General features: G+C 50.8%; 1 protein-coding gene across 1 annotated transcript in view; it reads left to right on the forward strand.

Moving 5' to 3' along the window:
• Window positions 1-27,206, forward strand: part of LOC119957700 (tyrosine-protein kinase receptor UFO) — a 157,907-nt gene that overhangs the window by 18,695 nt on the left and 112,006 nt on the right. Inside the window, 2 exon segments of the mRNA XM_038785765.1 lie at window positions 25,604-25,799; window positions 26,681-26,781. Of these exon segments, the coding sequence (XP_038641693.1) occupies window positions 25,604-25,799; window positions 26,681-26,781 (297 nt within the window).

Genomic DNA, 27,206 nt, shown 5'->3' on the forward strand with positions numbered 1-27,206 from the left:
TCCCCTTCCAAGGCCGCCCACTAGCTGTGGTAAGTATCTCTTTATATGTGCTCAAGTAACCATCCACCTGCATACGGTTTGAGGTCAATTGATACAATGAACGGCCACTAACCCAATCGACGTATTCACCCTAATCTCAGGCTCAACCTCCATGATTGCTCTGGCGTCTCCAGGAATTGAAGCTCAATTTCCCAGACACTGTTGCAGGAAGACCCGGCAGAAGGAAGGTTCACCGGGGATTGAGATTTATTTGTATTTATGCTGGGGAAGAAGACAAGGGAGGAGGTAGACGAGCGACAGGCTGATCGGGTTCGATGGAGCAGCATGGGTGGATATTGGTGTGGAGCATGAACAGTACAGAGCAGTTGGGCTGAGTGGCCTGTTTGTGTGCTGTGATTCTGCAGTTACAAAGATATTGAAGATAAGGGGAAAGGCTATTTTGCCGGTTGGGGCAGTTAGAGGGTGGGGGGGTCCGCGTTCTGGAAAATACACCCAATCAAGAGTTACCGTTCAGAGCTCTCTGGTGAGGATCACTGTCAATGAATTAATGTCCACTAGGCAGTGCGTTTAGTGGGGTGATTCCTGGCGGCAGCAACAAGGAGGAACATCCCGCTATCCAACGGTACTTTGTGGCCCTGGGGAGTTTCCTCCGCAGAAGCCCCACGTTGAGGAATTTCCGGCTGTGTGGACCAATATTAAACGGCGCCCGGGCGAGCTCTCCCGGGTGTGGCCAGTGAGTCCCGGGCGCTGGTCAGTCTGGATACGGGTATTTAAATGAGCCGGAAGATTAATTTAAATATTCAGATCTGGATCTCCCCCAGCGAGGGCGAGACCTGGATCACGCCAGCCACAGTTGGGTGATCCCTGCCAGATTTTGTGCCCGGCACGGAGCCCTATCTGGGGCTCGCACCCAATTCACCGAGCTACACCGTAAAATCACTACAGTGCAGGGGGAGGAGGCCATTCAGCCCATCGAGTCTGCACCGACCCTCTGAAAAAGAGCTCCTTACCTCAGCCCACTCCCTCCACCCTATCCCCATAACCCCACCGAATCCGCACATCTTTGGACTGTGGGAGGACACGGGAAGAACCTGTTTACATCTACGTCAGACGGATAGTAGTGAACAGTGTGAGGCCAGTTTGAGTTCTTTTGGCAGCCAAATCAGCCTGAGTGACGATTGTCGCCTTGATACTTATTTTGGAAATGTTGTATGAGTTTTGTCCTCATTCCTGGCCTACATTGGGATGCCTCTTTGCAACTTATTAGGAAATCTGACATAGCAGATAATGATGATGATGCCATGGCTTAGCTCTGTGTTTTGGGTGCTGGTTAATTGGGAGCCTTGAAACAAATCGGACTACAAAAACCTTCCATCCTGGGACACATCAAGACTCATAAATGCAATTGAAAACAGATTGAAGTTGCAGCGTTTAGATGTGCTGAAACCCAGTCTAAAATTGGAGTTGTGGGTAAACCTCATTTATTAGCCGTTTGTTTGAGCGTCTGAATGGATCCAGGAGAAAGGATTGCAAGTAATGAGGGGGTGGGTTTGTGTTTATTAAGGAGCTCCTTCAGGATCAAGTGGATGTCTAATGCCCGACCCAGGCCTGTGTTGCCCCGAGGGCAGCCATTCCCTCCTCTTCTCCCCTCCTCATTGTTTACACCTGCATGCCTCAAGTTCAAAATTCATTCTCTCCTTTATCTGTAACCTCCTTCAGTCCAACTGACTTCTCTCCGTACTCTTTATGTCTGATCTGTGGACTGTTCTGTAAGGACTACTGTCAAACCCTGAGTCACAAACCTGTTCTTCCAGAGACCCGGCTGCATACTTGGCCTGCCATTGGCACTTGTGGGGCCCCTGTCTGGTATTTCCTCTCTCTCTCTCTATCTCCCAGCTTCTTTGAAGTCCATCTCGTAGATCAAAGTGTTGACCGAGACTTTCCTTCTTTGTCCGGGGTTCTCTGTTGCAAGTCCGCCCCGTTACCAGCAAGAGAGGTTAACTTGACACTCAACCAAAAGGCCATTCCCTGGACAACCCGCCCTTTTGGCTCTTTGCCCACTTTGCCCCTTACCATGAAACTCCTTGAGGCAATTTTCTACCTTCAACTTTAGCCTTTTGCGCACATACTCAATTTCAAAAGGAAACTGGATGGACTGTCCAGGGAGATTTTGACAGAGCGAGGGAGATGGAGCAGGAGAAAGAGGCTGACTGGATTGCTCTTCTGTGCTATAAACATGACTATAACTCTTACTTTTGCTCTCTTCCCCCACTCCCCCACGCATCTGGAGTCTGTATCAGTCTTGACTCCAATGGAAAAACTATTTCTAGTGGCTGGAGTGTCTTTGTGATTGAGGGTGAGAGCATGAGGCGAACCGACAGGCACACAGAGGCTTGTTGGAGCCGGGAGGGTCTTGGTTGAGGAGGAGACCATGGCGTCTTTTGAACAATGGGCCTCTGAAATCGAGGAAGATACGGGACAGAGAAGGACAGTGGGATCCGTTTTGAACTGCCGGAGTGAACAGTTGGCACAGAAGTAACCGATGATGTCAAACGCATCATCGATGGAGAGCAATATCTCTGCAAAAGCAATTCACTGATTTCCAAATGGAAATTCTACCAAGTTTAACTCTTTAGCGGCAGAGATTGTCTTTGAAACCAGATGGTCAGAGTACGGCCGCTTTTACCTCGCTCCTGGTTCACCCGCCTTGGGACGCCAGCTACATTTCGGGTAGTTGTACTCACAGACCTGGCCTCAAGCCAGGTTAATGTTTTCCACAGGATGGAAGCTGCCTGGGAGTTCAGTATTCAGACCAGGCCTGTGAAGATGTATTTGCCAATATTGGCAATCATAAGATTGATCATACTGTTGTAACACTCTGATTGTGGAAAGTCCTTTAGTGAGACTTTCTATAATGCGGCAAATCTCGCACCCTTTTTCGTTGGACTCGATTGTGTTCCACGTGGCACCACCAGTGTTAGACCCTTAATAGTAGTGAATTGGTCCAGGGACCGTGTCCGTTTTTCTGTCATGAAACTCCACGAATTCTACGTTGGCGCCAACACTTAGTCTCAGAAATGGAGAATCCCGCCCCATTTCTCTAGTTTCTATATCTAGCTGGACTTCAGATTTTCAGCATCTGTTTTCTTAACCATTACGCCATAGTATGGCTTTTCTTCTAGCAAGGCCGAGAGAGATGTTCCCTCTTTAGCTTTTTAAAACCAACTGCTTCCCGCAGAGCTATGAGAGCAGCCTTCTCTCTCACTACCTATCCCCAACTTCAATCAAGTTAGCCAAACTAAAACTGAACGGCTTCTCTACCTTGCAAGTCACCAGTTGCTGAGCAACCACTGCTGGTTTATTTACCCTTCGTGCCATGGCCCTCTCCGAGCACAATAGAGATGCATTTGGAATTGAAACCAACCAGCACACATACAAACACCTTTGTTTTAGCATGAAACCAACTATAGGGTTACCCTTCCAGGCACAGAAAAATTTAATTAAACTCACTTAAAACTACCCTTTGTTTCTAATGTTTGCTGATACAAATAGAAATCCCTTGAAACCATCTTTATTTTCTTAGCAATGCAAGCCTGGCCTGTCCAATCGTTTCTCATCAAGACAATTCTTCTGTTCCCGGTATTAGATCAGTAAATATTCTCTGAACTGCTTACAATGCATTAACATCTTTCTTTAAATAAGGAGACGAATACTGTCCGCAATACTCCAGATGTGGTCTCACTCGTGTCCTGTATAACTGAAGCATGATTTCACTACTTCTGTATTAATTACACCTGGCAACCCATGATAACATCCTACTCGCTTTCTTAATAACTTTCTATATCTTTTGTGGTTCATGCACTGGGACACCCAGATCCCTCTGCATCTCAGTGCTCTGCAATCTGAAGAAGAAAAAATAAACTTCTCTCTTGCATACGTTGATTGTGGCGGGGGGGGGGGGGGGGGGGGGGGGGGAGTATCCAATGCACAAAACTCAAGCAAAGCTTTTCAATTGATCAAAGAACAAAGAAAAGTACAGCTCAGGAACAGGCCCTTCAGCCCTTCAAGCCTGTGCCGACCATGCTGCCCGTCTCACCTAAAATCTTCTACACTTACAGGGTCCGTATCCCTCTATTCCCATCCGTATTCATGTATTTGTCAAGATGCCCCTTAAACTTCACTATCGTCCCTGCTTCCACCACCTCCTCCGGCAGCGAGTTCCAGGCACCCACTACCCTCTGTGTAAAAAACTTGCCTTGTACTTCTCTAAACTTTGCCCCTCACTCCTTAAACCTATGCCCCCTAGTAATTGACTCTTCCACCCTGGGGAAAAAGCTTCTGATTATCCACTCTGTCTATGCCACTCATAATTTTGTAGACCTCTATCAGGTCGCCCCTCAACCTCCGTCATTCCAGTGAGAACAAACCGAGTTTATCCAACCTCTCCTCATAGCTAATGTCCCCCCATATCAGGCAACATTCTGGTAAACCTTTCCTGTACCCTCTCCAAAGCCTCCACATCCTTCTGGTCGTGTGGCGATCAGAATTGAACACTAAATTCTCAGTGTTAACTGAGGTTAATCTCTTATTCAATCAAACAAACATCCATTCAGACCCCACATCAAAGGCAACTAATCCGGCAATAACGTTTTAATCTGTTAAACAAACTAGCTTTTGAAACTCATCCAATCATTTATAATATGAATCATTCATTAATAATAGCCCTTTGGAACTGTCAACAAATAGCTCTTTTGAGACTGCAAGATTAGATGATAATTTATTTTCTAACCTACATCAGATGGCCTGTCAATCAAAGCAGTCCACGCTTAATTTTACTTTCACTGACACCATAAGCCTGTTTTCTCTTCAAGTTTAAAGAACAGGGGATTTAAAAGCACTTAAGATCATGGGTCTTAAACAGACCTTATCCACCTTGAAGAGTGTTTCTGTCTACTTTTGTCAATTTATGACTCTCACACAGCTTAAGGTCTTTGGACCAATCAGAATGGAGTTTGTTTTGAACTCAGTACGAATTTCAAATAGCCCCGCTGAGGGTTTACCTCCTCTGCCACGCTCCCCGCCGACAAAAAGTTGATGTGAAAAATGTGGGCGGGACCTCTGTACCTAAACCTTACCTGCCATTTTCAAAGGCTGCGGATTCTCCCAAACTCTCCGAAAGCACAGCCCTCCATCTCACTTTCCGAGGCAGGATTTTGAATTTAACTGAAGCCTCACGTCGGTAGCAGGTAAATTATTGGAGAGAATTCTCAGGGACAGGATTTATACCCATTTGGAAGCAAATGGACTCATAAGCGATAGGCAACATGGTTTTGTGAAGGGGAGGTCATGCCTCACTAACTTGATCGAGTTATTTGAGGAGGTGACAAAGATAATTGAGAAAGGTGGATGTTGTTTACATGGAGTTCAGTAAAGCCTTTGACAAGGTGCCTCATGACAGACTGGTACAAAAGGTGATGTCAGATGGGATCAGAGGTGAGGTGGTAAGATGGATATGGAACTGGCTCAGTCACAGAAGGCAAAGGGTAGCAGTAGAAGGGTATTTTTCTGAATGGAAGGTTGTGGTGTTCCACAAAGACTAATGCTTGGGCCTCTGTTGTTTGTGGTGTACTTAAACGATTTGGAGGAAAATGTAGCTGGTCTGATAAGTAAGGTCGCGGATGACACCAAGGTTGCTGGAGTGGCAGATAGTGTTGAGGATTGTCAGAGGATACAGCAGGGCGAAGATAGGTTGGAGACTTTGGCAGAGAAATGGCAAATTGAGTTTAATCCGGACAAATGTGAGGTAATGCATTTTGGTAGGTCTAACATCGAGGGGAAATATAAATGGCAAAACTCTTAAGAATATAGAACGTCAAAGGGCAGCACAGTGGCGCAGTGGGTTAGCCCTGCTGCCGCACGGCGCCGAGGTCCCAGGTTCAATCCCGGCTCTGGGTCACTGTCCGTGTGGAGTTTGCACATTCTCCCCGTGTTTGCGTGGGTTTCGCCCCCACAACCCAAAGATGTGCAGGGTAGGTGGATTGGCCAGGCTAAATAGCCCCTTAATTGTAAAAATGAATTGGATACTCTAAATTTAAAAAAATATATAGAACGTCAGAGAGATCTGGGCGTGCAGGTCCACAGATCTTTGAAAGTTGCAACACAAGTGGACAAGGTAGTCAAGAAAGCATACGGAATGTTTGCCTTCATTGGACAGGGCATCGAGTATAAAAACTGGCAAGTCATGCTATAGTTGTATAGAATCTTTGTATAGAATTCTTTGAAGAGGTAACCAGTACAGTCGAGAAGGGGGAGCCAGTCGATGTGGTATATTTGGACTTTCAGAAGGCGTTTGACAAAGTCCCACTCAGAGATTATTGTGCAAAATTAAAGCGTGTGGGATTGGGGGAAGTGTATTGAGGTGGATAGAAAACTGGTTGGCAGAGAGGAAACAAAGAGTAGGGATTAATGGGCCCTTTTCAAATTGGCAGGCAGTAACCAGTGGGGTACCAGAGGGATCGGTGCTGGGACCCCAGCTACTCACAATATATATTAATGATTTGGATGAGGGAACAAAATGTAACATCTCAAAGTTTTCAGATGATACTAAATGAAGTGGGAGGGTGAATTGTGGTGAGGATGCAGTGATAATACAGCAAGATCTGGACAAGTTGGGCGAGTGGGCAAACCAATGGCAGATATAGTATGATTTGGATAAGTGTGAGGTTATTCATTTTGGAAGCAAAAACAGGAAGGCAGATTTGTTGTAAATTGGGAGAGGGGAGTGTGCAGCGGGACCTGAATGTCCTTGTGGACCATTCGCTGAAGGTAAGCATGCAGGCGCAGCAGGTGGTAAAGGCTAATGGTCTTCATTGCAAGACGTTTCGAGCATAGAAGCAGGGATGTGTTGCTGCAATTGTACAGGGCCTTGGTGAGGCCCCACTTGGAGTATTGTGTGTAGTTTTTTGAGGAAGGATGTTCTTGCTCTCGAGGGAGTGCAGCGAAGGTTTACCAGACTGATTCCAGGGATGGCGGGACTGTCATATGAGGAGAGATTGACTAGGTTTGGATTGTTCTCGTTGGAGTTCAGAAGAATGAGGGGGGAATCTCATACAGACTTATAAAATTCTAACAGGACTAGACAGGGTAGATGCAGGGAAGATGTTACCAATGATAGGTCTGTCCAGAACCAGGGGTAGAATTCTCCGACCCGGGGCCGGCGTCAATCCCGCCCCCGCCGTGGCCCGAATTCTCCACCACCCGGGAATCGGTGGGGGCGGGAATCACGCCGTGCCGGTCGGTGGGCCCCCCACGGTGATTCTCCGGCCCGCAATGGGCCAAAATTCCGCCGCTGACAGGCCGTTCCCGCCGGCGGGAATCAAAACATGTCTGGTGCCGGCGGGATTGGTGACATGGGCGGGCGCTGGGATCCTGGGGGGGGGGGGGCGCGGGGCGATCTGGCCCCGGGGGGGGGGGGGGGTGCCCCCATGGTGGCCTGGCCCGCGATCGGGGCCCACTGATCGGCGGGCGGGCCTGTGCCGTGGGGGCACTCTTTTTCTTCCGCCCCGCCATGGCCTCCACCATGGTGGGGGCGGAAGAGACCCCCTCCCCTGCGCATGCGCCGGTATGACGTCAGCAGCCGCTGACACACCGGCGCATGCGCGGACGTCCGCCGGCCGGCGGAGCGGAAGCCACTCCGCCGCGGGCCTAGCCCCTAAAGGTGCAGAGACCTCCGCACTTTTGGGGAGGCCCGACACCGGAGTGGTTCACGCCACTCCGTCCCGCCGGGACCCCCTGCCCCGCCGGGTAGGGGAGAATCCCGGCCCAGAACTGTCACAGCCTGAGGATTCAGGGTAAACCATTTCGGACAGAGATAAGGAGACATTTCTTCACACAAAGAGTGGTGAGCCTGTGTAATTCATTACTACAGGAAGTAGTTGATACTAAAACTTTGAATATGTCCAAGAGGTGGCTGGATGTAGCACTTGGGGAGAATGGGATCAAAGGCTATGGGGAGAAAGCAGGATTAGGCTATTGAGTTGGATGATCAGCCATGATCGCGATGAATGGCAGAGCAGGCTCAAAGGGCCAAAAGGCCTCCTCCTGCTCCTATCTTCTATACATCAATGTATCTATGTAACCTTGGTAAGGCCGCAATTGGAATATTGCTCATAATTCTGGTCGCCACACTACCAGAAGAATGTGGATACTTTGGAGAGGATGCAGAGGAGGTTGACCAGGCTGTTGCCTGGTCTGGACGGTGTTAGCTATGCGGAGAAGCTGAATAGAACGACATTAGAACGACAGAGGTTGAGGGGTGACCTGATGGAGGTCTACAAGATTATGAGGGGCATGGATGGAGTGGATGGGCAAGCACTCTTTCACAGGGTGGAGGTGTCAGTCACCAGGGGGCAGAGGTTTAAGGTCTGTGAGGCAAAGTTTAGAGGGGATGTGCGAGGGAGTTTTTTACACAGAGGGTGGTGTGTGTCTTCAACGCGTTGCCAGGGGATATTGTGGAAGCAGATACATTAACGCCGTTTAAAAGGCATCTTGACAAACACATGGGTAGGATGAGCATAGAGGGATATGGCACAAGGAAGTGCTGAGGGTTTTGGCCAAGGTTGGTATCATGACCAGTACAGGCTTGGAGGGCCGAAGGGCCTGTTCTGTGCTGTACTATTCTTTGTTCTTGTTCAAACATGCTTGGCGTTCCATATGACATTGGTCCCAATGATCTACCCTTCAGAACTAAATCACTGTGGGCCCTGCCAGCCCCCATCGATTGGAGAAGTTGGACCTCTTCTTCCTGGGGAAGTGAAAATTGAGAGGAGATTTGACGGGGGTGCAAAGAGAGGGAATCAACTGCCTCCAATTCCTCGGAGACCCGACGAGTCTCAAGTTCATACAAGATGGAGTACAAGCTCCGTGATCGACTACAAAACAGCATTCTCTTTTTCAATAATTTAAAGAGCCCAGTTCATTTTTTTTTTCCCAATTAAGGGGCAATTTAGCATGGCCTATCCACCTACCCTGCACATCTTTTTAGGGTTGTGGGGGTGAGGACCCACGCAAACATGGGGAGAATGTGCAAAATCCACATGGATAGTGACCCAGGGTCAGGATCGAACCCAGGCCCTCAGCGCCGTGAGGCAGCAGTGCTAACCACTGCAACACCGGGCTGTCCCCCCCAAAACATCATTCTCACACTGTTGGACAGGTAATAGCTCATTTACTCACAAATTAGCACTCACAAATTGATCTGACTTGCTGCTTTAATACAGTTACCAAATCAATATTCATGCACATATACAGAGTTTATACCACCTTGTTTACATGATAGCTAAGGCCTTCAACACTGAGTCACAGTGGAAAAAGCAGCATCTTAGATCTTTGTTCGAAAGCTCCCACCCTGCTCCTTTCCCACAGGGTTTGAGTCCTTATAAGTACAATATTACTGAAGTGTTGTTATTAACACTCATTTTGAAGACAGAGAGGCTGCGTTGCACAGAGGTCTTCAGTGCTGGGGGATGGTTGAGGCTGGATTGGATCCAAGGAAGACCTGCGGAGGCAGCAATAGGAGCAGCCGGGTGAGGTGGTGGGATGCTTAACAGGCCCATCATGGTGCTGTGGGACCAAATAAAAACACAAAGTCCCCCCCCCCCCCCATCCCACACCCCTCAACACCCCCCGTGCCCCATCCACGCCTCATTCCAATCACGTCTCAAAATCTGTCCTAATCGTTGAATGGTTCCGAAGTGCAATCGGTGTTGCCCATCGTCTTCATCATGGGGAAATTTTGATGCTTAAACCGGGTGCTCCAGTTTCCTCCCGCAGTCCAAAGATGTGACAGTTAGGCGGATTGGCCGCGCTAAATTGCCCCTTAGTGTCCAACGATGTGCAGCCCAGGTGTGGTTACGGGGTTATGGGGAGAGGGCGGGGGAATGGGCCGAGGGAGGGTGCTCTTTCGGAGGGTGGGTGCAGACCCGACGGGCCGAATGGCAGCCCCTCTGCACTGCAGGGATTCAATAAAACCTCAGAGGAGATCAGTAAATGGCGTATTGGCATCTGGGGTTCCTTCCCGCATCGTTTTGTTTCCTTCCCGCACCGTTTTGTTTCCTCCCCGCACCGTTTTGTTTCCTCCCCGGACCGTTTTGTTTCCTCCCCGCACCGTTTTGTTTCCTCCCCGCACCGTTTTGTTTTCTCCCCGCACCGTTTTGTTTCCTCCCCGCACCGTTTTGTTTCCTCCCCGCACCGTTTTGTTTCCTCCCCGTACCGTTTTGTTTCCTCCCCGCACCGTTTTGTTTCCTCAACCAGAAAGACACAATAACTGAACCGCGGGACATGTTGTGGACACAGTTATATTTCAGACAGATAAAAAGAGGTGGGTTTTGCAGCTAAAACATGATTCTGTCTGTCTCTCTCTCTCTATATATATACACATATAAATATATATAGAACATTTTTCTTTGTCAAAAAGCTAAAATGAATGACAATTACGATAATGGCCTCTAAAGTTAGGTGATAACCCGAGGGGTTCGCTGAAATATCTGGCTGAAACACGTAATGATAACCATCAGGCTGCTGATCACCAGCTATTCCTGCCTGGACACACTTCATACTTATCTGGATTTAGTGCAAACAAATGATTTACTTCAGCCAATCCCAAATTTTGTAAGTGAGCCGGTTTCAGCAGTGACTCAACTTGGCGTCACCCGAAAGATTGACAAGAGCAGATGTGTTGGCCCAAGGCTGTGAATCTTCTGGCGAGTAACTACCCTCCTGACTCCCAGACGCCTGTCCACCTTCTATGGGCAATAAATGGCGACCGTTCCAGAGATACTCACATCCCTCGAATGTGTAAAAACAAAGGGGGGGTGATTCTACGAATTGGAGGCCAAGTGTACAGGGCGCGGGCAGGACCTATTATGGCCCTCCACGGCACTGGAGCGGTTCGCGCCGCTCCAGTCTTCTTACGCGGCGCCAAATGGGCGTCGCGCCAACCTGCGCATGCGCGAGGGGCTTCTTCCGTGCGCCGGCCCCGAGCCAACATGGGGTCGGTGTTCAGGGGCTGGCCGTGCCAGGAAGTAGGCCCGGTGGGGGGAGAGGCCGTCCCACAGATTGGTGGGCCCCGTTCACGGGCCAGACCTCACCGAAGGCCCCCCCCCTCACCCCCCGGTGAAGGAGCCCCCTCCCCCCCCCCCCCACAGGCTGCCCCCCGAACGTTCCCACAGAGTTCCCGCCGGCAGTGACCAGGGGTGAACCGCGCCGGCGGGACTCTGTCGTGGCGGAGCGGCCGCTCGGCTCATCGGAGCCAGAGAATCGGCGGACGCGCCGATTCCAGCTTCCCGCGTCCGGCGCCGCGCCAAATGCGCCGGCGCAAATGGCGTCGATTCTCCGCACCTCGGAGAATCACGCGCCGGCATCGGGGCGCGGTTGCTCCGATTCTCTGGCCCGGCGCGGGGGGCTCGGGGAATCGCCCTCAAAATCTTTCGAAGGATGCTGCTGCTGGATCTCTTGCTTCGGTGAATAACACTCTCACAACCGAGTCAAAGCAATGATGGGTTCAAGGCCACAATCTGACCAGACCCTACAGCACATTGCAAACCTTGTGTGTGGCTTAGTTGCACGCTCTGTCCTTCCAAGTGGATACAAAAGGCCCCATGGCACGAGGCAAAGAAGACCAAGGGAAATCAAGCCAGTGTCCGAGTCAATCCATCTCGCTCACTGACACGTGTGACGTGATGCACTTTGGAAGGAACAATGTGACAAGGAAGGGAGGTCATGTTGGAGTTGTATAGAACTTTGGTGAGGCCACAGCTGGAGTACTGTGTGCAATTCTGGTCGCCACATTATAGGAAGGAGGTGATTGTACTGGAGAGGGTGCAGATGAGATTCATCAGGATGCTGCCTTGGGTGGGACATTTAAGTTATGAAGAGAGGTTGGATCGGCTTGGGTTGTTTTCGCTGGAGCAGAGAAGGCTGAGGGGCGACCTGATTGAGGTTTTTTTTATTGTCACAAGTAGGCTTACATTTACACTGCGATGAAGTTACTGTGAAAAGCTCCTCGTCGCCACATTCCGACGCCTGTTTGGGTACACGGAGGGAGAGTTCAGAATGTCCAAATTACATAACAGCACGTCTTTCGAGGACTTGTGGGAGGAAACCGGAGCACCCGGAGGAAACCCACGGAGACACAGGGAGAGCGTCCAGGCTCCACACAGACAGTCACCCGAGCCGGGAATCGAACCTGGGACCCTGGCAATGTGAAGCAACGGTGCTAACCACAGTGCTATTGTGCTATGAGCGGCATGGACAGGGTGGATAGGGAGCTGCTGTTTCCCTTTAGTTGAAGGGTCAGCTACGAGGGGACACAAGTTCAAAGTGAGGGGCAGGAGGTTTAGGGGGAGATGTGAGGAAAAACGTTTTTCCCCAGAGGGTGGTGACGGTCTGGAACGCACTGCCTGGGAGGGTGGGAGAGGCGGGTTGCCTCACATCCTTTAAAAAGTACCAGGATGGGCACTTGGAATGTCTTAACATTCAAGGCTATGGGCCAAGTGCTGGCAAATAGGATTAGGTAGACAGGTCAGGTGTTTTTCATGCGTCGGTGCAGACTCGATGGGCCGAAGGGCCTCTTCTGTGCTCTGTGATTCTGATTACAATAGAGACTACAATTCATAAACACTTCATTTTTAAAAAACTTTAGAGTACCCAATTTTTGTTCCAATTAAAGGGCAATTTAGCGTGCCCAATCCACCTACCCTGCACGTCATTGGGTTGTGGGGGTGAGACCCACGCAGTCACGGGGAGCATGTGCAAACTCCACACGGACAGTGACCCGATGCCGGGATTCGTACCCGTGTCCTCAGCGCCGCAGTCCCAGTGCTAACCACTGCGCCACCGTGCCGCCCCCATAAACACTTCATGAGCTGTGAAGGGCTCTGGAAATTTGTGCAAGTCTTGGGACAGAAAATAGCCACTTAATAGCACGGAACCGGAGTAGTCCTGAAGGAAAGAGAGATTGTGTTGAAACGTTTCATCTTGCACGCATCCTTAACAAGCGTGACTATATCAACAAAATGCATGCTTTTCTTAGTGACGGCCTTGTTCGAAAGCAAGCTAAAAAGACGCTTATATTGAGAGCAATGCTGTGTCCATGTGCTGATTTGACATTGTTAGTCTATTCACCAATGCTCGCCTTAAGGAAGCCGTAGTTAGAAGCTGCAGTGCTGGACTCCTGAGTCAAACAGTACAGAAAAGACCCCAATCGAGACTATATCACGGCCGTCTCGACCTGCCTGCATCACATGTATCAATATTCATTGGACGTAGCTCGCGCAGTTTATTTTGATTTTAGTAACACCATGGATACCCAAATAGATGGTACTGCCACGCGATCCCCTCTGCTCGCGATTTCTCTCCAATGCTTTACCGCGTGACCACCTTCACTGGTCGATGTACGCATTCAGATTGGAAGGCACAGTGGCGCAGTGGTTAGCACTGCTGCCTCACGGCGCTGAGGACCCGGGTTCGATCCCGGCTCTGGGGACACTGTCCGTGTGGAGCTTGCACATTCTCCCCATGTCTGCGTGGGTCTCACCTCCGCAACCCAAAGATGTGTAGCGTACGTGGATTGGCCATGCTAAATTGCCCCTTAATTGGCAAAAAAAATAATTGGGTACTCTAAATGAATAAAAAGAAAAAGAAAGATTGTCAGTCAGGCTTTCATTGTGATGCATTTGAGTGTATTGGAATCTACATATATGAAAACGCGTTCTTTGCAGACAGAAAGGACATGAACACACATTGCACCCGTTTCAGTGAAACAAAATAAATGATAGCCATTCGCTGGTTCATTCCAAGTGGGGCATTCTCCATGGCAATGCCTCTACCAATAAGAGTCAACCTGCCAACCAATCAAAGCTCTCTTCTCATACAGTATAAATATGCTGTTTCCCCTCACGTTGGTGTTCTTGCGAATAGTCCTGATGAGTAGAAGATAAAAAGCTTCGACAAAATCTCTTTTTTTTCACAGCAACACTGCAGAAAACTGAAGTAAGGAACTGGGAGAAAGTGTAGTTCCAACAATGTTCCACTTGTTTGTGATTCCAACTCGGCAGAAAGTTAATGTATCTAAAACGCGTTCCCTTACAAATGTCACAAAGTATTTCTTCAGAAAGAAAACACAAGGTCGACCTTCTCACTCCGTCTGCTACAGTGCTGCTAACTTGAAATGAGTTTGGGGAAACATGGATTCACCTTGGCTGTTAAAAAAGTTGAAGATTTTATTTCCTTAAATTGCTATTTTTTAAAGTTGCGTTCACTTCTCCAGGAAGGGATCTGGGTGACTGGGAGGAAGGCATCATTGACCATGCTCGGAAAGAACAGAAAGTTGATTTGATTGGAGAAAGGGGAGGCAGTGGAGGCCTTGGGCCTGTTGGTCAATAAGACCAGGGCTGACCTTTGACCTCACATTCCCCTCCATTACCCCCTGATTCTTCTTCATACGCCCAAAAAGTCAATCCATGTCAGTCTTGAATATACTCAACAACTGAATTAAGTTCCCCTTCCAAATAAAGCTCTCCACCAGTGAGAAATATGTCACTCCAGCTGCATTCTAGTATCTGGTGATCTTGGCTTATTCCACAGCCTTGTCCCTACTTCTGTGTCCTTTGGGACCCCTCAGAACTCACCCCATGACAGGTACTCGTAGAACAAGGTAGGAGTTGATGGGGTGGGGGGGGGGGGGGGTGCAGTTTGTGTGGAGCAGAGGTTGGAGGTAGGAGGCATGTGGGGAAGAGGGAGGGATGTGATGTCCTGGTGCCCTTTCAATATGGCATCTGGGCCATTGAATCCGTCAGATAAAAGAGGTGGGTGCTCTTTCTGAGGGTCGGTGCCGACTAGATGGGCCGCATGGCCTCCTTCAGCACGATAGGGAAATACGGGGCGGGATTCTCTAAAAATGGGTCTATTACCCCACGCCAGCATGGAAACTCTGGCGCTTCACTCTGGACTTTCCTTAAGAAAGTCCTGAGCGATCCTGCTACCTGCGAGGGGCTGGCAGGGCCCCGGGGTGCTCTGGCTGCGGATACGGGGCCCCGCACTTCCGATCTGTACTCCGTGCATGCGCACGGAGGCGGCCTGTGGCAGCCACCCTGTGGGACATGCTGTACTCGGACCGCGGAGCGGCATCAGAAATGTCGGCCCCCCTCGAGGTTGCGCGCGCATGCGGGTCCGTGACGCCCGATCCGATCGCCCCACCCGGCCGTCCATGAGGCCCCTCGCAGATGAACGACTCCCCCCCCCCTTCTCCCCACCAGGGCGACCGCGGACTGAGTCCGCAGCTGCAACCGGACATTCCCGACGGCCGATAGGTGGTTAGAACCACGCTGTCGGGAACTCGGCCAGGTTTTTGCGGGGAATCGCGGGTGGGGGGGGAACCTCTGTCAATGGCCCCCTACCCGCTCCGAGAATCCCGCCCCTGGTGTTTCACGCAACAGCCCCTTTGTAATTGAGGACACAAACTCAGAGTGAGGGCAGCATGGTAGGCCAAATGGATAGCACGGTGGCTTCACAGCGCCAGGTTCGATTCCCCGGTAGGTCACTGTCTGTGCGGAGTCTGCACGTTTCCCCCCTTGTCTGCGTGGGTTTCCTCCGGGTGCTCCGGTTTCCTCCCACAGTCCAAAGACGTGCAGGTTAGGTGGATTGGCCGCGCTAAATTGCCCTTAGTGACCAAAAAGGTTAGGAGGGGTTATTGGGTTACGGGGAATAGGGTGGAAGTGAGGGCTTAAGTGGGTCGGTGCAGACTCGATGGGCCGAATGGCCTCCCTCTGCACTGTATGTTCTATGTTGAATGGGAGGAAATGGCAACTGTTGGGGCTGAATCATTACAGTGGGATTTGGGAGATTTTGATGATGATGGTTCTGTTTTACTGAGCGATAAATGACAAAGCTAAAAGCACAATGGAGGGATTGGACCGGCTTAGTTTCACTTGCTTGAGATTGTTTTCACAACGGATAACAGCTCTGTGGTTTTTAATATCTGCGCTCGAGCTCTTTAACTTTCCGCCTCACGGCTGGTTCAGTCAGTAATTGTGACTCAGGCGTACAACACGGGACAGTTCCTGGCAGGGTTCCCGATCAGTGCTGTGTCTACGGCCCGAGCTGGTTGAGGGGTTGTTGGGGGGACAGAGTTGGCAATGGGAGGAGTGGCCGAGTGGGGCAGTGCCTCACTTACCCTCACAGACTCTCCAACTCCAAAATTCCTATCGGTGTCTATGCCCTCTTCCAAATCACTTCAAACCTCTCACCCCTTTGGAGGAAGCTTTTGTCAGCCGACAGAATATCTTTGAATGTACCTCGGTGCCGAGCTTTGCTTGACGATCACCTGCAGTGGCCGTGGGACTTTTTATTGTATGAAAGGTGCTATATAAATGCACAACAACAACAGTCTGATTGGTCAGAGCTGGGTCTCTGCCAGTGTTACTGAACATCTGGAGCTTCTGATTGGCTGTGCCCAACGTAGGAGGAAGGAAAATCCGCTCCCCCTCCCCATCACCTCCCCTTCCCTCCCCCAAACCCGATCCCTCCCCCCCTCCCCTCCCCTCCACTGCCCCTCCCCCAACCCCAATCCCCTCCCCATCCCCTCACCCTCCCCCAAACCTGATCCCCTCCCCCAACCCCTCCCCCTCCCCATTCCCCTCCCCAACCCCTCCCCATCCCCCTTCCCTCCCCAACCCCAACCCCCTCCCCCTCCCCTACCCCTCCCCATCCCCCTTCCCTCCCCAACCCCGACCCCTCCCCATCCCATCCCCCCTCCCCTTCCCATCCCCCTTCCCTCCCCAACCCCTCCCCCTCCCTATCCCATCCCCCTCCTCCTTCCCATCGCCTTCCCTCCCCCAACTCCGATCCCCTCCCCTACACCTCCCCATTCCCGATCCCCTCCCCCAACTCCGATCCCCTCACCCTACCCCTCCCCATTCCTGATCCCCTCCCCCAACGCTGATCCCCTTCCCCCTACCCCTTCCCCAATCCCGATCCCCTCCCCATCCCCTCCCAATCCCCACCCCCTCCCCAATCCGATCCCCTCCTCTCCCCCTCCCCATCCCCCCACCCCTCCCCTCCCCATTCCTGATCCCCATCCCCCCCATCCCCGAATCCCTCACCCACCCCTCCCCTCCCCATTCCCAATCCCCCTCCCCTCCCCCTCCCCTCCCCTCCCCATCCCCGATCCCCATCCTCTCCCCCTCACCTCCCCATCTCCAACCCTCTCATCCTCCCCATCGCCCCATCCTCCCCATCGCCCCATCCCCCTTCCCTCACCCGCCCCGATCCCATCACCCTCCCCATCCCTGATCCCCTCCCTCTCCACATCATTCGAAAACTGCCTTCCAGAACATTCCTCAGCAAATTCAGATTGTGGGCACGCCAGCTGATGACAGATGTGAAAGCCCTGAGTCTGTCTGGGCCATTCAGCATCTCTTTAATTTTCTGTAGTATTTTTAAATCCGGTTAAATTAAACTCACAACTGTGTGTAATCATCGAGGAGCTCCTGATAGGCTTACCATCCTGTAGCTAATTAAGTTTTATTTAAAGCAGTGTGAGGTGGGATTTAGTGGGTAAACCCAACACGTTTGGTGGTGACGCCTTTCAGGCGAGATGTTAATCTGAGGTCTGATCTCTCGAGAAGACAAAAAACATCCCAGTGAGTTTATTTCAAAGAGGGATAGTTAATTCTCCTCAGTGTCCAAGTCACCATTTATCTCTCAACAAGTTTCGCAAAAACAAATTATACTGCTCTATCTGATTGGTGTTGGGATCTTGCTCTGCATAAACTGGCAGCCATGCACTTTACAACATTCAACATTATTTCACTGGCTGTCAAGTTCTTTGGGCGACCTTACGGTTGTGAAGGATTCTGGGGGAACTCAAGTCAAAGACAAGTACAGCATGGGAACAGGCCCTTCGGCCCTCCTGCGCTGACCATGCTGCCCGTCTAACCTAAAACCTTCTACATTTCCGGGGTCCGTATCCCTCCATTCCCATCCTATTCATGTATTTGTCAAGATGCCCCTTAAATGTCACTATCGTCCCTGCTTCCACCACCTCCTCCGGCAGCGAGTTCCAGGCACCCACTACCCTCTGTGTAAAAAAAACTTCCCTCGCACATCTCCTCTGAACTTTGCCCCCCGCACCTTAAACCTATGTCCCCTAGTAATTGACCCCTCTAGCTTGGGAAAAAGTCTCTGACTATCCACTCTGTCCTTGCCCCCACAATTTTGTAAACTTCTATCAGGTCGCCCTCAAGCTCTGTTGTTCCAGTGAGAACAAACCAAATTTATTCAACCTTTCCTCATCGCTAATGCCCTCCAGACCAGACAACATCCTGGTAAACTTCTTCTGTACCCCCTCTAAAGCCTCCACATCCTTCTTAAAGTAATCTTTATTGTCACAAGTAGGCTTACATCGGCACTGCAATGAAGTTACTGCGAAAATCCCCTCGCCGCCACATTCCGGCGCCTGTTCGGGTACACGGAGGGAGAATTCAGAATGTCCAATTCACCTAACAAGCACGTCTTTCGGGACTTGTGGGAGGAAACCGGAGCACCCGGAGGAAACCCACGCAGGCACGGAGAGAACGTGCAGACTCCGCACAGACAGTGACCCAAACCTGGGACCCTGGCGCTGTGAAGCAACAGTGCTAACCCCGGGTAGTGTGGCGACGAGAATTGAACACTTGTCTTCCAAATGGGTGACAAAGTCACCTAATGGTGGGGGGGGGGGGGGTTAGTAACAGAAAATCCCGCCCGCCATCTCTGTTCCTCTCTCCGCAGATGCTTCCTGACCTGCTGAGTATTTATCGCATTTTCTGCTTTTAATTCTTGTTTCCGTGCCCTAGCCCCCGGGGGCACTGAGGCAAATCCTGTCCCTCACCTGACCTGAGAGTCAGCGCAGACAGGCCTGGAGTGGGGGGGTGGGGGAGGGGGTTAGGGTTGAACCGATCGGGGATGTATTTGGATGGAATGTCCAGCAGGTCTGACAGCCCCCATGTGGAAAGAAAGGCGAGCCAACGTTTCAACCTGATGAGGGGGACAATATGTTTTCGCCGTCGCCACGACAACGGGCGGTCGAGGATGCTGGAATGAGGCCTGGTGAACGTTCAGGGTTGTTCCTGGACCTTGGGCAGTGGGAAGAGGCTTTTTCCCCTCAGGGTGTTTCCTGGGCCGGTGATTGTGCGAAATGTAGGGGGGTGACATGACAGAAGTGAGGGACTGTTTCGCCCCCGAGGAGTGTAATAAAACCCTGGATCGAGTAAGACAAACGCCCGCCGCCAGCTGCAGTCTGCAAGGAGGCTGGAATTTCCCAGCAACAAAAATATTACCTCAGTGTAGAGCTGTAATAGGAGCAGGCTGTGCTGAGGTTGCTCCCCACGCCTGTGGAACTGTTCACATCCACACATTGCGCTTTCAGCCTCCTCCTCATTTGTTGTTGACATATTCGTCCCGAGTGCCAAGTGTCAGGGCCGCAGTCCTTTGCCAGCATCCTCTCCCACAGCTGTGCCGTTTACATTCGTAATGTGTAGCGTTCCTTCTGCTGGTTTACCTCGCTAAGCTGCGGCCTGACGCCGCTCCGCTGATGCCAGTGTGGGCTGGATTCCGAGACACAACCATCTCATCCAAACATCGTCGCTTGTTTGCAATGCTTCGCATGGTGGAGCTCGGCGTTGCGAGCTTGGCCCAGCAAACGCACGTTTCGAAACAAAGGGCTTGTTTTTACTGTCAGAAACCCGTTGCAAAGTCGGGGAGAGGGTATCTTTTACCAAAACGGTGCATGCTGGTCAACAATTGTGGCCATGTCACAGTAAAGCCGTGTACTTGGCTTAGCTGAAGGAGGCCGGTGGGATGGGCAGGGGCCAGGGCAGGTCCAGCTTTGGGTTGTCACAGCTATCGAGACTTTCACTGCTCCTGACAAGAGTTACAAATGCAGCTAATGGTGTCAATCTGACTTAATACAGAGGCTAAAGACCTCCTCATACCGGTCACTGTCAACAGACAACCTCCTCCCCCATGTGTGGTTAAGCGTGAGGTTACCCATTTTGGTCGGAAAAATGGAAAGGCTACTTATTATCGAAATGGAGTGAATGTCAGAGTGCTTCAGTGCAGAGGGATCTGGGTGTCCTTGAGCATGAATCGCAAAAAAACGGGTGGCGCAGTGGTTAGCACCGCTGTCTCACGGCGCCGAGGACCCGGGTTCGATCCCGGCCCAGGGTCACTGTCCGCGTGGAGTTTGCACATTCTCCCCGTGTCTGCGGGGGTTTCACCCCCACAACCCAAAGGATTAGTGAATTGGCCACGCTAAATTGCCCCTGAATTGGAAAGAAAAAAACTGGGCGCTCAATAAGCCAAATGGCCTCCTTCTGCACTGTCCACCTGTTGAGGTGAATGCAAAAATTCAGAGGCACAGAATCTTAGAATCCGACAACAGAGAAGGTGGCATCTTTGAGTGTATGATCTTCATCCCTCGATCAACACCAGCAATGATTAAACCTTCATGACCTGTCTTCCGGTTGCAGTGTTCTGATCTTTTGGACATGAAGGGTTGTTGGGAAGTCCAGCTGATTCCTCTTCAGCTCCTTGCTGAGTAGCTGACCAGGTTATCGGGGACGCAGTGGCTGTGGGGCAATGGTATTGTCACTGGATGAGTAATCCAGAGACCCAGAGGGAAATGCTCTGGGAGACCTGGGTTCCAATCTCACCACGGCAGTTGGTGGAATTTGAATTCAAGAAAAATCCGGGGCGGGATTCTCCGACCCCCTGCCGGGTCGGAGAATTGCCGGGGGGTCGGCGTGAATCCCGTCCCCGCCGGCTGCCGAATTCACCAGCCCCCCCAAAAATCCCCCCCCCCCCCCCCCGACGTGAATCGCGCCGCCTGCCTCAGAGAATGGTGAGGACTGGCGCGACACAATGGGCCCCTGAGGCCGCCCGAATTCCCCGGCCCGTGATGGGCCGAGCGGCCGCCCGTTTTAGGCCCGTCCCGCCGGTGTAAATTAAGGTAGGTACTTACCGGGGGGGGGGGGGGGGGGGGGACCAGGCTCCGCGGGCGACCTCCGGTGTTCTCGGGGGGGGTGGGGGGATCTGGCCTCGGGAGGCGCTCCCACGGTGGCCTGGCCTGCGATCCGAACCCACCGATCCGCGGGCGGGCCTGTGCCGTGGGGGCTCTCTATTCCTCCACGTCGGCCGGTGTAACAGCCCGCGATGGCCGACGTGGAGATGAACCCCCCCCCCCCCCCGCACATGCGCTGGGATGACGCCAGGACACGCTGGCGCTGCCGTGCGTGCGCCAACTCGCACCAGCTGCCGGGGGCCCTTCGACACCATTGGCGTGGCGCTAAACCACTCCGGCGCCAGCCTAGCCCCTGAAGATGGGGAGGATTCCGCACCTTTGGGGTGGCCCGATGCCAGAGTGGTTCACGCCACTCCTTTGCGCCGGAGTTGCCCGCCCCGCTGGTTCGCGGCGAATCCTGCCCCTGGATTTGAAATCTAATTAGATTTAGGTTGGCACGGTGGCACAGTGGTTAGCACTGCTGCCTCACAGCACCGGGGACCCGAGTTCAGTTCCAGCCTCGGGTGACTGTCTGTGCGGAGCCTGCACGTTCTCCCCGTGTCTGCGTGGGCTTCCTCCGCGTGCTGTGAAATCCCAATGGCAAAAAACCTGGAGGCCATCTGAAAACGCCAACCAATTCTGGGAGACAGAGTGGGGATGGGGAGTGGGAAATGTTCATCCTTGTGCGGGTTTAATTTACTGAGAAAACCTTTGCCCCAGGTCGAATATTCAATCTCCGGCTGCTGATACTAATGCCACCAAAGATTTACGATGTCTGCATCAATGAGGCATCTGAGTTGGGAGCAAGGTCCGACTGGCAAGGATAAATAAACCGAGCTCCATCGTAAAATTATGTCGATTTGGAAAGAGAGCAAAGGTTTGAGTACAAAACACAACAACAACAAACAGAAGTCATGCAGACACAGAAAAGATTATAGTCAGCAATTAATACAATGTTCAAAAATGAAGGTGCAGCGATGAAAATTGAGTATATTAAATTGCCAGAGAATTAGGAAGAAAACATGTTCAACACAAAGGCACCCAGAGGGACTGGGTGGGAACAGCCACCTAAATAAAAACTCAATTCATCAATACACTTCACAGAAGAGACTTAACAAGTGGGTTCGGAACTCAATCTCTGAGCTAATGTGGTATAATTTCAGCGATTTGACTTGGCATGATTGGAGCTAAATATTCCGACCAATAGAATCCTTGGAAAGGATCGGGAAAGGAGTAGCAATTTTGATAAACAACACAAGAACAGCAATGGAAAAGGACTGTTTGATCATAACACCGTAAGACATAGCAGAAGCAGGATTAGGCCACTCGGCCAATCGAGTCTGCCATCCCCATTCTCCTGCCTTCTCCCCATAACCCCTGACCCCCTTTATTGATCAAGAAAACACAAATGAGATACGAGACACATTATTTTATTTTAAAAATAAATTGAGAGCACCCAATTCATTTTTTCCAATTAAGGGGCAATTTAGTGCGGCCAATCCACCTCACCTGCACATCTTTGGGCTGTGGGGGCGAAACCCACGCAAACATGGGGAGAATGTGCAAACTACACACGGACTGTGACCCAGAGCCGGAATCCAACCTGGGACCTCGGCGCCGTGAGGCAGCAGTGCTAACCACTGCCCCAACACGACGAGACGCATTATTGAGCTAAACAGAAAAGGGCTTACATAAATGCAAGGAAAAGTCAAAATGTTTTTTTTATAGCTGGACAGACTAGCCATGTAGACTAGCCATGTAAAGAAGTCTCAAAATAATTCATTGGGAGGAATTTAGCAGATAATATGTTTAAAAATAGTACGGGAATTTAAGATGGACACATCGCCAGGAGATGAGGCCCCCAGCCCATGTTATTAACAGTTTTGGGTGAAGAGGCTGCCAATGCATCAATTATAATATTCCAAGCTCCTTTTAATTTCAGAATTGTGTCATTGAATTGGAAGGTTGCAAATGTCACTGTAGGTTTCAGAAGGGAGGTAAAGTGAAACACGGTAATCACACGCCTGGTAGCGCAGTGACAGAGGCCCAGTAGTGGAGACGTGGACAAGAATGAGGCGGTACGGGAGACAGAGCATGTGTTTGAGATGGGTAAACTATGTCCAGAAAATCTCGTTTCTGAGGAGGTGACAAATATGGTGGATAAAGATCTTTGTTGATATTCACCATAGTAACAATTCAGCACAGGAACAGGCCCTTCGGCCCTCCAAGCCAGTCCCGTCACGATACCACCCTTGGCCAAAACCCTCAGCCCTTCCTTGTGTCGTATCCCTCTATACCCATCCTATCCATGTGTTTGTCAAGTGCCTTTTGAACACCATTAATTTATCTGCTTCCACAACCTCTCCTGGTAACTCGTTCCAGGTACTCACCACCCTCTGTGTTAAAAACCTGCCTCGCACATCTCCTCTAAACTTTGCCTCATGGACCTTAATCCGATGCCCCCTAGTGACTGACCCCTCCACCCTGGGAAAGAGTGCCTGCCCTTCCACTCTATCCATGCCCCTCATAATCTTGTAGACCTCTTATCAGGTCACCCCTCAACCTCTGTCTTTCTCATGAGAACAGTCCGAGTCTATTCAGCCTCTCTACATAGCTAACACCCTGCAGACCAGGCAACGTCCTGGTAAACCACCTCTTCACCCTCTCCAAAACCTCCACATCCTTCTGGTAGTGTGGCGACCAGAATCGTGCGCAATATTCCAAGTGCGGCCTTGCCAACTGTAGCATGACGTGCCAGTTTTTATACTCGATGCCCCGCCCAATGAAGGCAAGCATTCCGTCTGTTTTCTTGACTACCTTGTCCACTTGGGTTGCTACTTTCAAAGATCTGTGGGCCTGTACGCCCATATCTCTCTGACTTTCTATATTCCTAAGAGTTTTGCCATTTACGGTATATTTTCCCTCTTGTGTTCGACCTACCAGAATGCATTACCTCACATTTGTCTGGATTAAACTCCATTTGCCATTTCTCTGCCCAAGTCTCCAACCTATCTATGTCCTGCTGTATCTTCTGACAATCCTCAGCAATATCTGCCACTCCAATAACCTTGACGTCATAACCTACGATCACACACAGGATCCTAGAATGTTTGCAACATGCTTGTGGCTCGTGGAAAAGCATATCACCTGTTGTTTGTCCCAGTCCCTCACCTTTTCCCTGGAGCCCCTGCAACTTCTTTGAATAATTCAATTCTCTTTGGGAAACCACAATTGAATCCTGCTCCAGTGCAGCACAATGTAGATCTTACCCACTCGCATTTGGCTACAAAACCCCCTCGGGCCACCAGCCATCCCAGCTACACGTCGCTGTTCCTTCATCGATTTTCGTTCTCAATCTTGGAATTCATTTCCCAATTGGCCGGGTGGTTAACAGTAAGGTTGAGGGGTCTTGGGTTACAGGAAGATGAGGACAGGATGGTCAAATGGGCAGATGGAATTTAACCCTGAAAAATGTGAGTGATACACTTTGGAAGGAGTAGTGTGACAAGGAAGTATTCAATGAACGGTCTGACACCGGGAAGTTCCGAGGAACAAAGGGACCTTGGTGTGTTTGTCCATAGATCTCTGAAGGCAGAAGGGCAGGTTAATAGGGTGGTGATAAAGGGCATATGTGACACTCGCCTTTATCAATCGAGGCATAGATAACAAAAGCAGGGAGTTCATGTTGGAGTTGTATAGAACTTTGGTGAGGCCACAGCTGGATACTGCGTGCAATTCTGGTCACCACATTATAGGAAGGATGTGATTGCACTGGAGGGGGTGCAGAGGCGATTCACCAGGATGTTGCCTGGGATGGAACGTTTAAGTTATGAAGAGAGGCTTGGGTTGTTTTCTCTGGAGCAGAGAAGACTGAGGGGTGGCTTGCTCGAAGTGAACAAGATTATAAATAGAAACATACACAGAAAATAGAAGCAGGAGGAGGCCATTCAGCCCCTCGAGTCTGCTCCACCATTCATTATGATGATGGCTGATCATCAAGTTCAATACCCTGATCCGGCCTTCTCACCAGATCCCTGATTCCGTCCCCCCCCCCCCCCCACCCCGCAAGATTATGAGGGGCATGGACAGGGCAGATAGGGAGCAGCTGTTCCCCTCAGTTGAAGGGTCAGTTACGAGGGGACATAAGTTCAAGGTGAGCGGCAGGAGGTTTAGGGGAGATTTGAGGAAAAACCTTTATACCAAGTGAGTGGTGACGGTCTGGAATGCACTGCCTGGGAGGGAGGGAGAAAGTACATTGATGAGCACTTGACACGTCGTAACATTCAAGGCTATGGGTCAAATGCTGGCAAATGGGATTAGGTGTGAAGGGCAGGTGTTCTTTACGCGTGGGTGCAGACTCGATGGGTCGAAGGGCCTTTTCTGTGGTGTGTGATTCTATGACAGCAGTGTTTGAAGAACATGGCTTCCAGAGCATGGGAAATGAATGTCAACAGTACCCACAGCTTGAAACTGAATAACAAAAAGGCTCTTGTTTGTCTTTCCCAGATGTGCACTTCCTTCAGGATCCGAAGAGCATCACATATTCCCAAGGGAAGGAAGTAAAGTTACGTTGTTCAATTCAGGTGACAGGCGAACTCCCAGAAATCAATTGGCAGCGAGATGGGGCCCTGTACAGGGCGGATGTCAACCAGGTTTTGGTGCCTGTTAATGATGATGAATGGCTCGCTATCAGTGAACTGAGGTAATTGTAGCCGGTGTATAGTCAGAATGTGTCAGCGTGTTAACCAGTAACGTTCAGGCACGTTCACCATAATGTCTCTGAACTGAGCATGTGGTCTTCCTGAATGTCACCAATGTGTGCTCGCTCAGTTGTAGCCAGACCAGCTAACTTGCGTTTATAATGCGCCTCTAACATCCAAGAGTATCTCCAGGCCATTACACAAATGGAAAATCCAAAATATGGACGGCATGGTGGCACCGTGGTTAGCACTGCTGCCTCACAATGCTAGGGACCCGGGTTCAAATCCGGCCTTGGGTCACTGTCTGTGCAGAGTTTGCACGTTCTCCCCGTATCTGCGTGGGTTTCCTCCGGGTGCTCCGGTTTCCTCCCACAGTCCAAAAATGTGCAGGTTAGGTGGATTGGCCGCGCTAAATTGCCCCTTATTGCCCAAAGTTAGTTGGGGTTACAGGGAAAGGGAGGGGTGAGTGGGTCTAGGCAGGGTGCTCTGTCAGAGGGCTGGTGCAGACTCAATGGGCCGAATGGCCTCATTCTGCACTGTAGGGATTCTATGAAAAACAAACGCAAAGCAAACCAATCGTTGAATTTCGGGGAGATACCAAAAACTGGATCCAGTCGGAGGCTTTTTAAGGAAGACCTTAAAGATGGAGATGGAGGTGAACATTTTACATTCAGAGTACTGGGGACTGGAAGCCAATAATGGGCAGTGAGGACAGGCATGAGGGTGAGTGGGGTATGGTCCAGGCTAGGGGCTGGATATTGGAGACACTGAAGATCATCAACCTGGACTTGTTGCTCCTTCTGACTCGAGGTGACAATATTGCCCATTGAGACTTGACTGACAACCAACCGCTCAGACGTTAATGTCGTCTCTCTACTTGCAGCATCCCTTCAATACACCGCTCCGACGCTGGCAGTTATCGATGTGTCGTTTCAGTGACAGGGAAAGAAATCATCTCCAAAGAGGCTCAGTTGGAAATCGAAGGTGAGTCATTCGCTGTTTGAATACTGAGTTGGTGTTGGGTCTGTCGACACGGTGCAGTGAGGTGGGTTACAGTTTTTAAAAACTAATTTGCGGGGTGTGGGCATCGCTGGCTAGGCCAAGGCTTATTGTCCATCCCCAGCTGTCCCGGGTGGTGAGCTGTCTTCTTGAACTGCTGCTGTCCCTGTGCTGTAGGTACATCCACCGTGTAAATTGAAGGGGTGGGTTTGGGGATGGACCTTTCTCCAGTAGAACCACATGTAGTTTCCCAAGCAGCCGTTATGACCGCCATTTCCAGCCCTTCCCGCTGGTCCAGAATAGTCAACGTGCGATGAAACAAACAGACCCGAACGCCCGACCTTTCACCCTGGGAAATGGTGAGGTGACTGAGCTGAGACAGAACGTAAAGGGGAAAGTTACAATGAGTA

This window comes from Scyliorhinus canicula, chromosome 27 (assembly GCF_902713615.1).
Source record: "Scyliorhinus canicula chromosome 27, sScyCan1.1, whole genome shotgun sequence".
Taxonomy (NCBI): domain Eukaryota; kingdom Metazoa; phylum Chordata; class Chondrichthyes; order Carcharhiniformes; family Scyliorhinidae; genus Scyliorhinus; species Scyliorhinus canicula.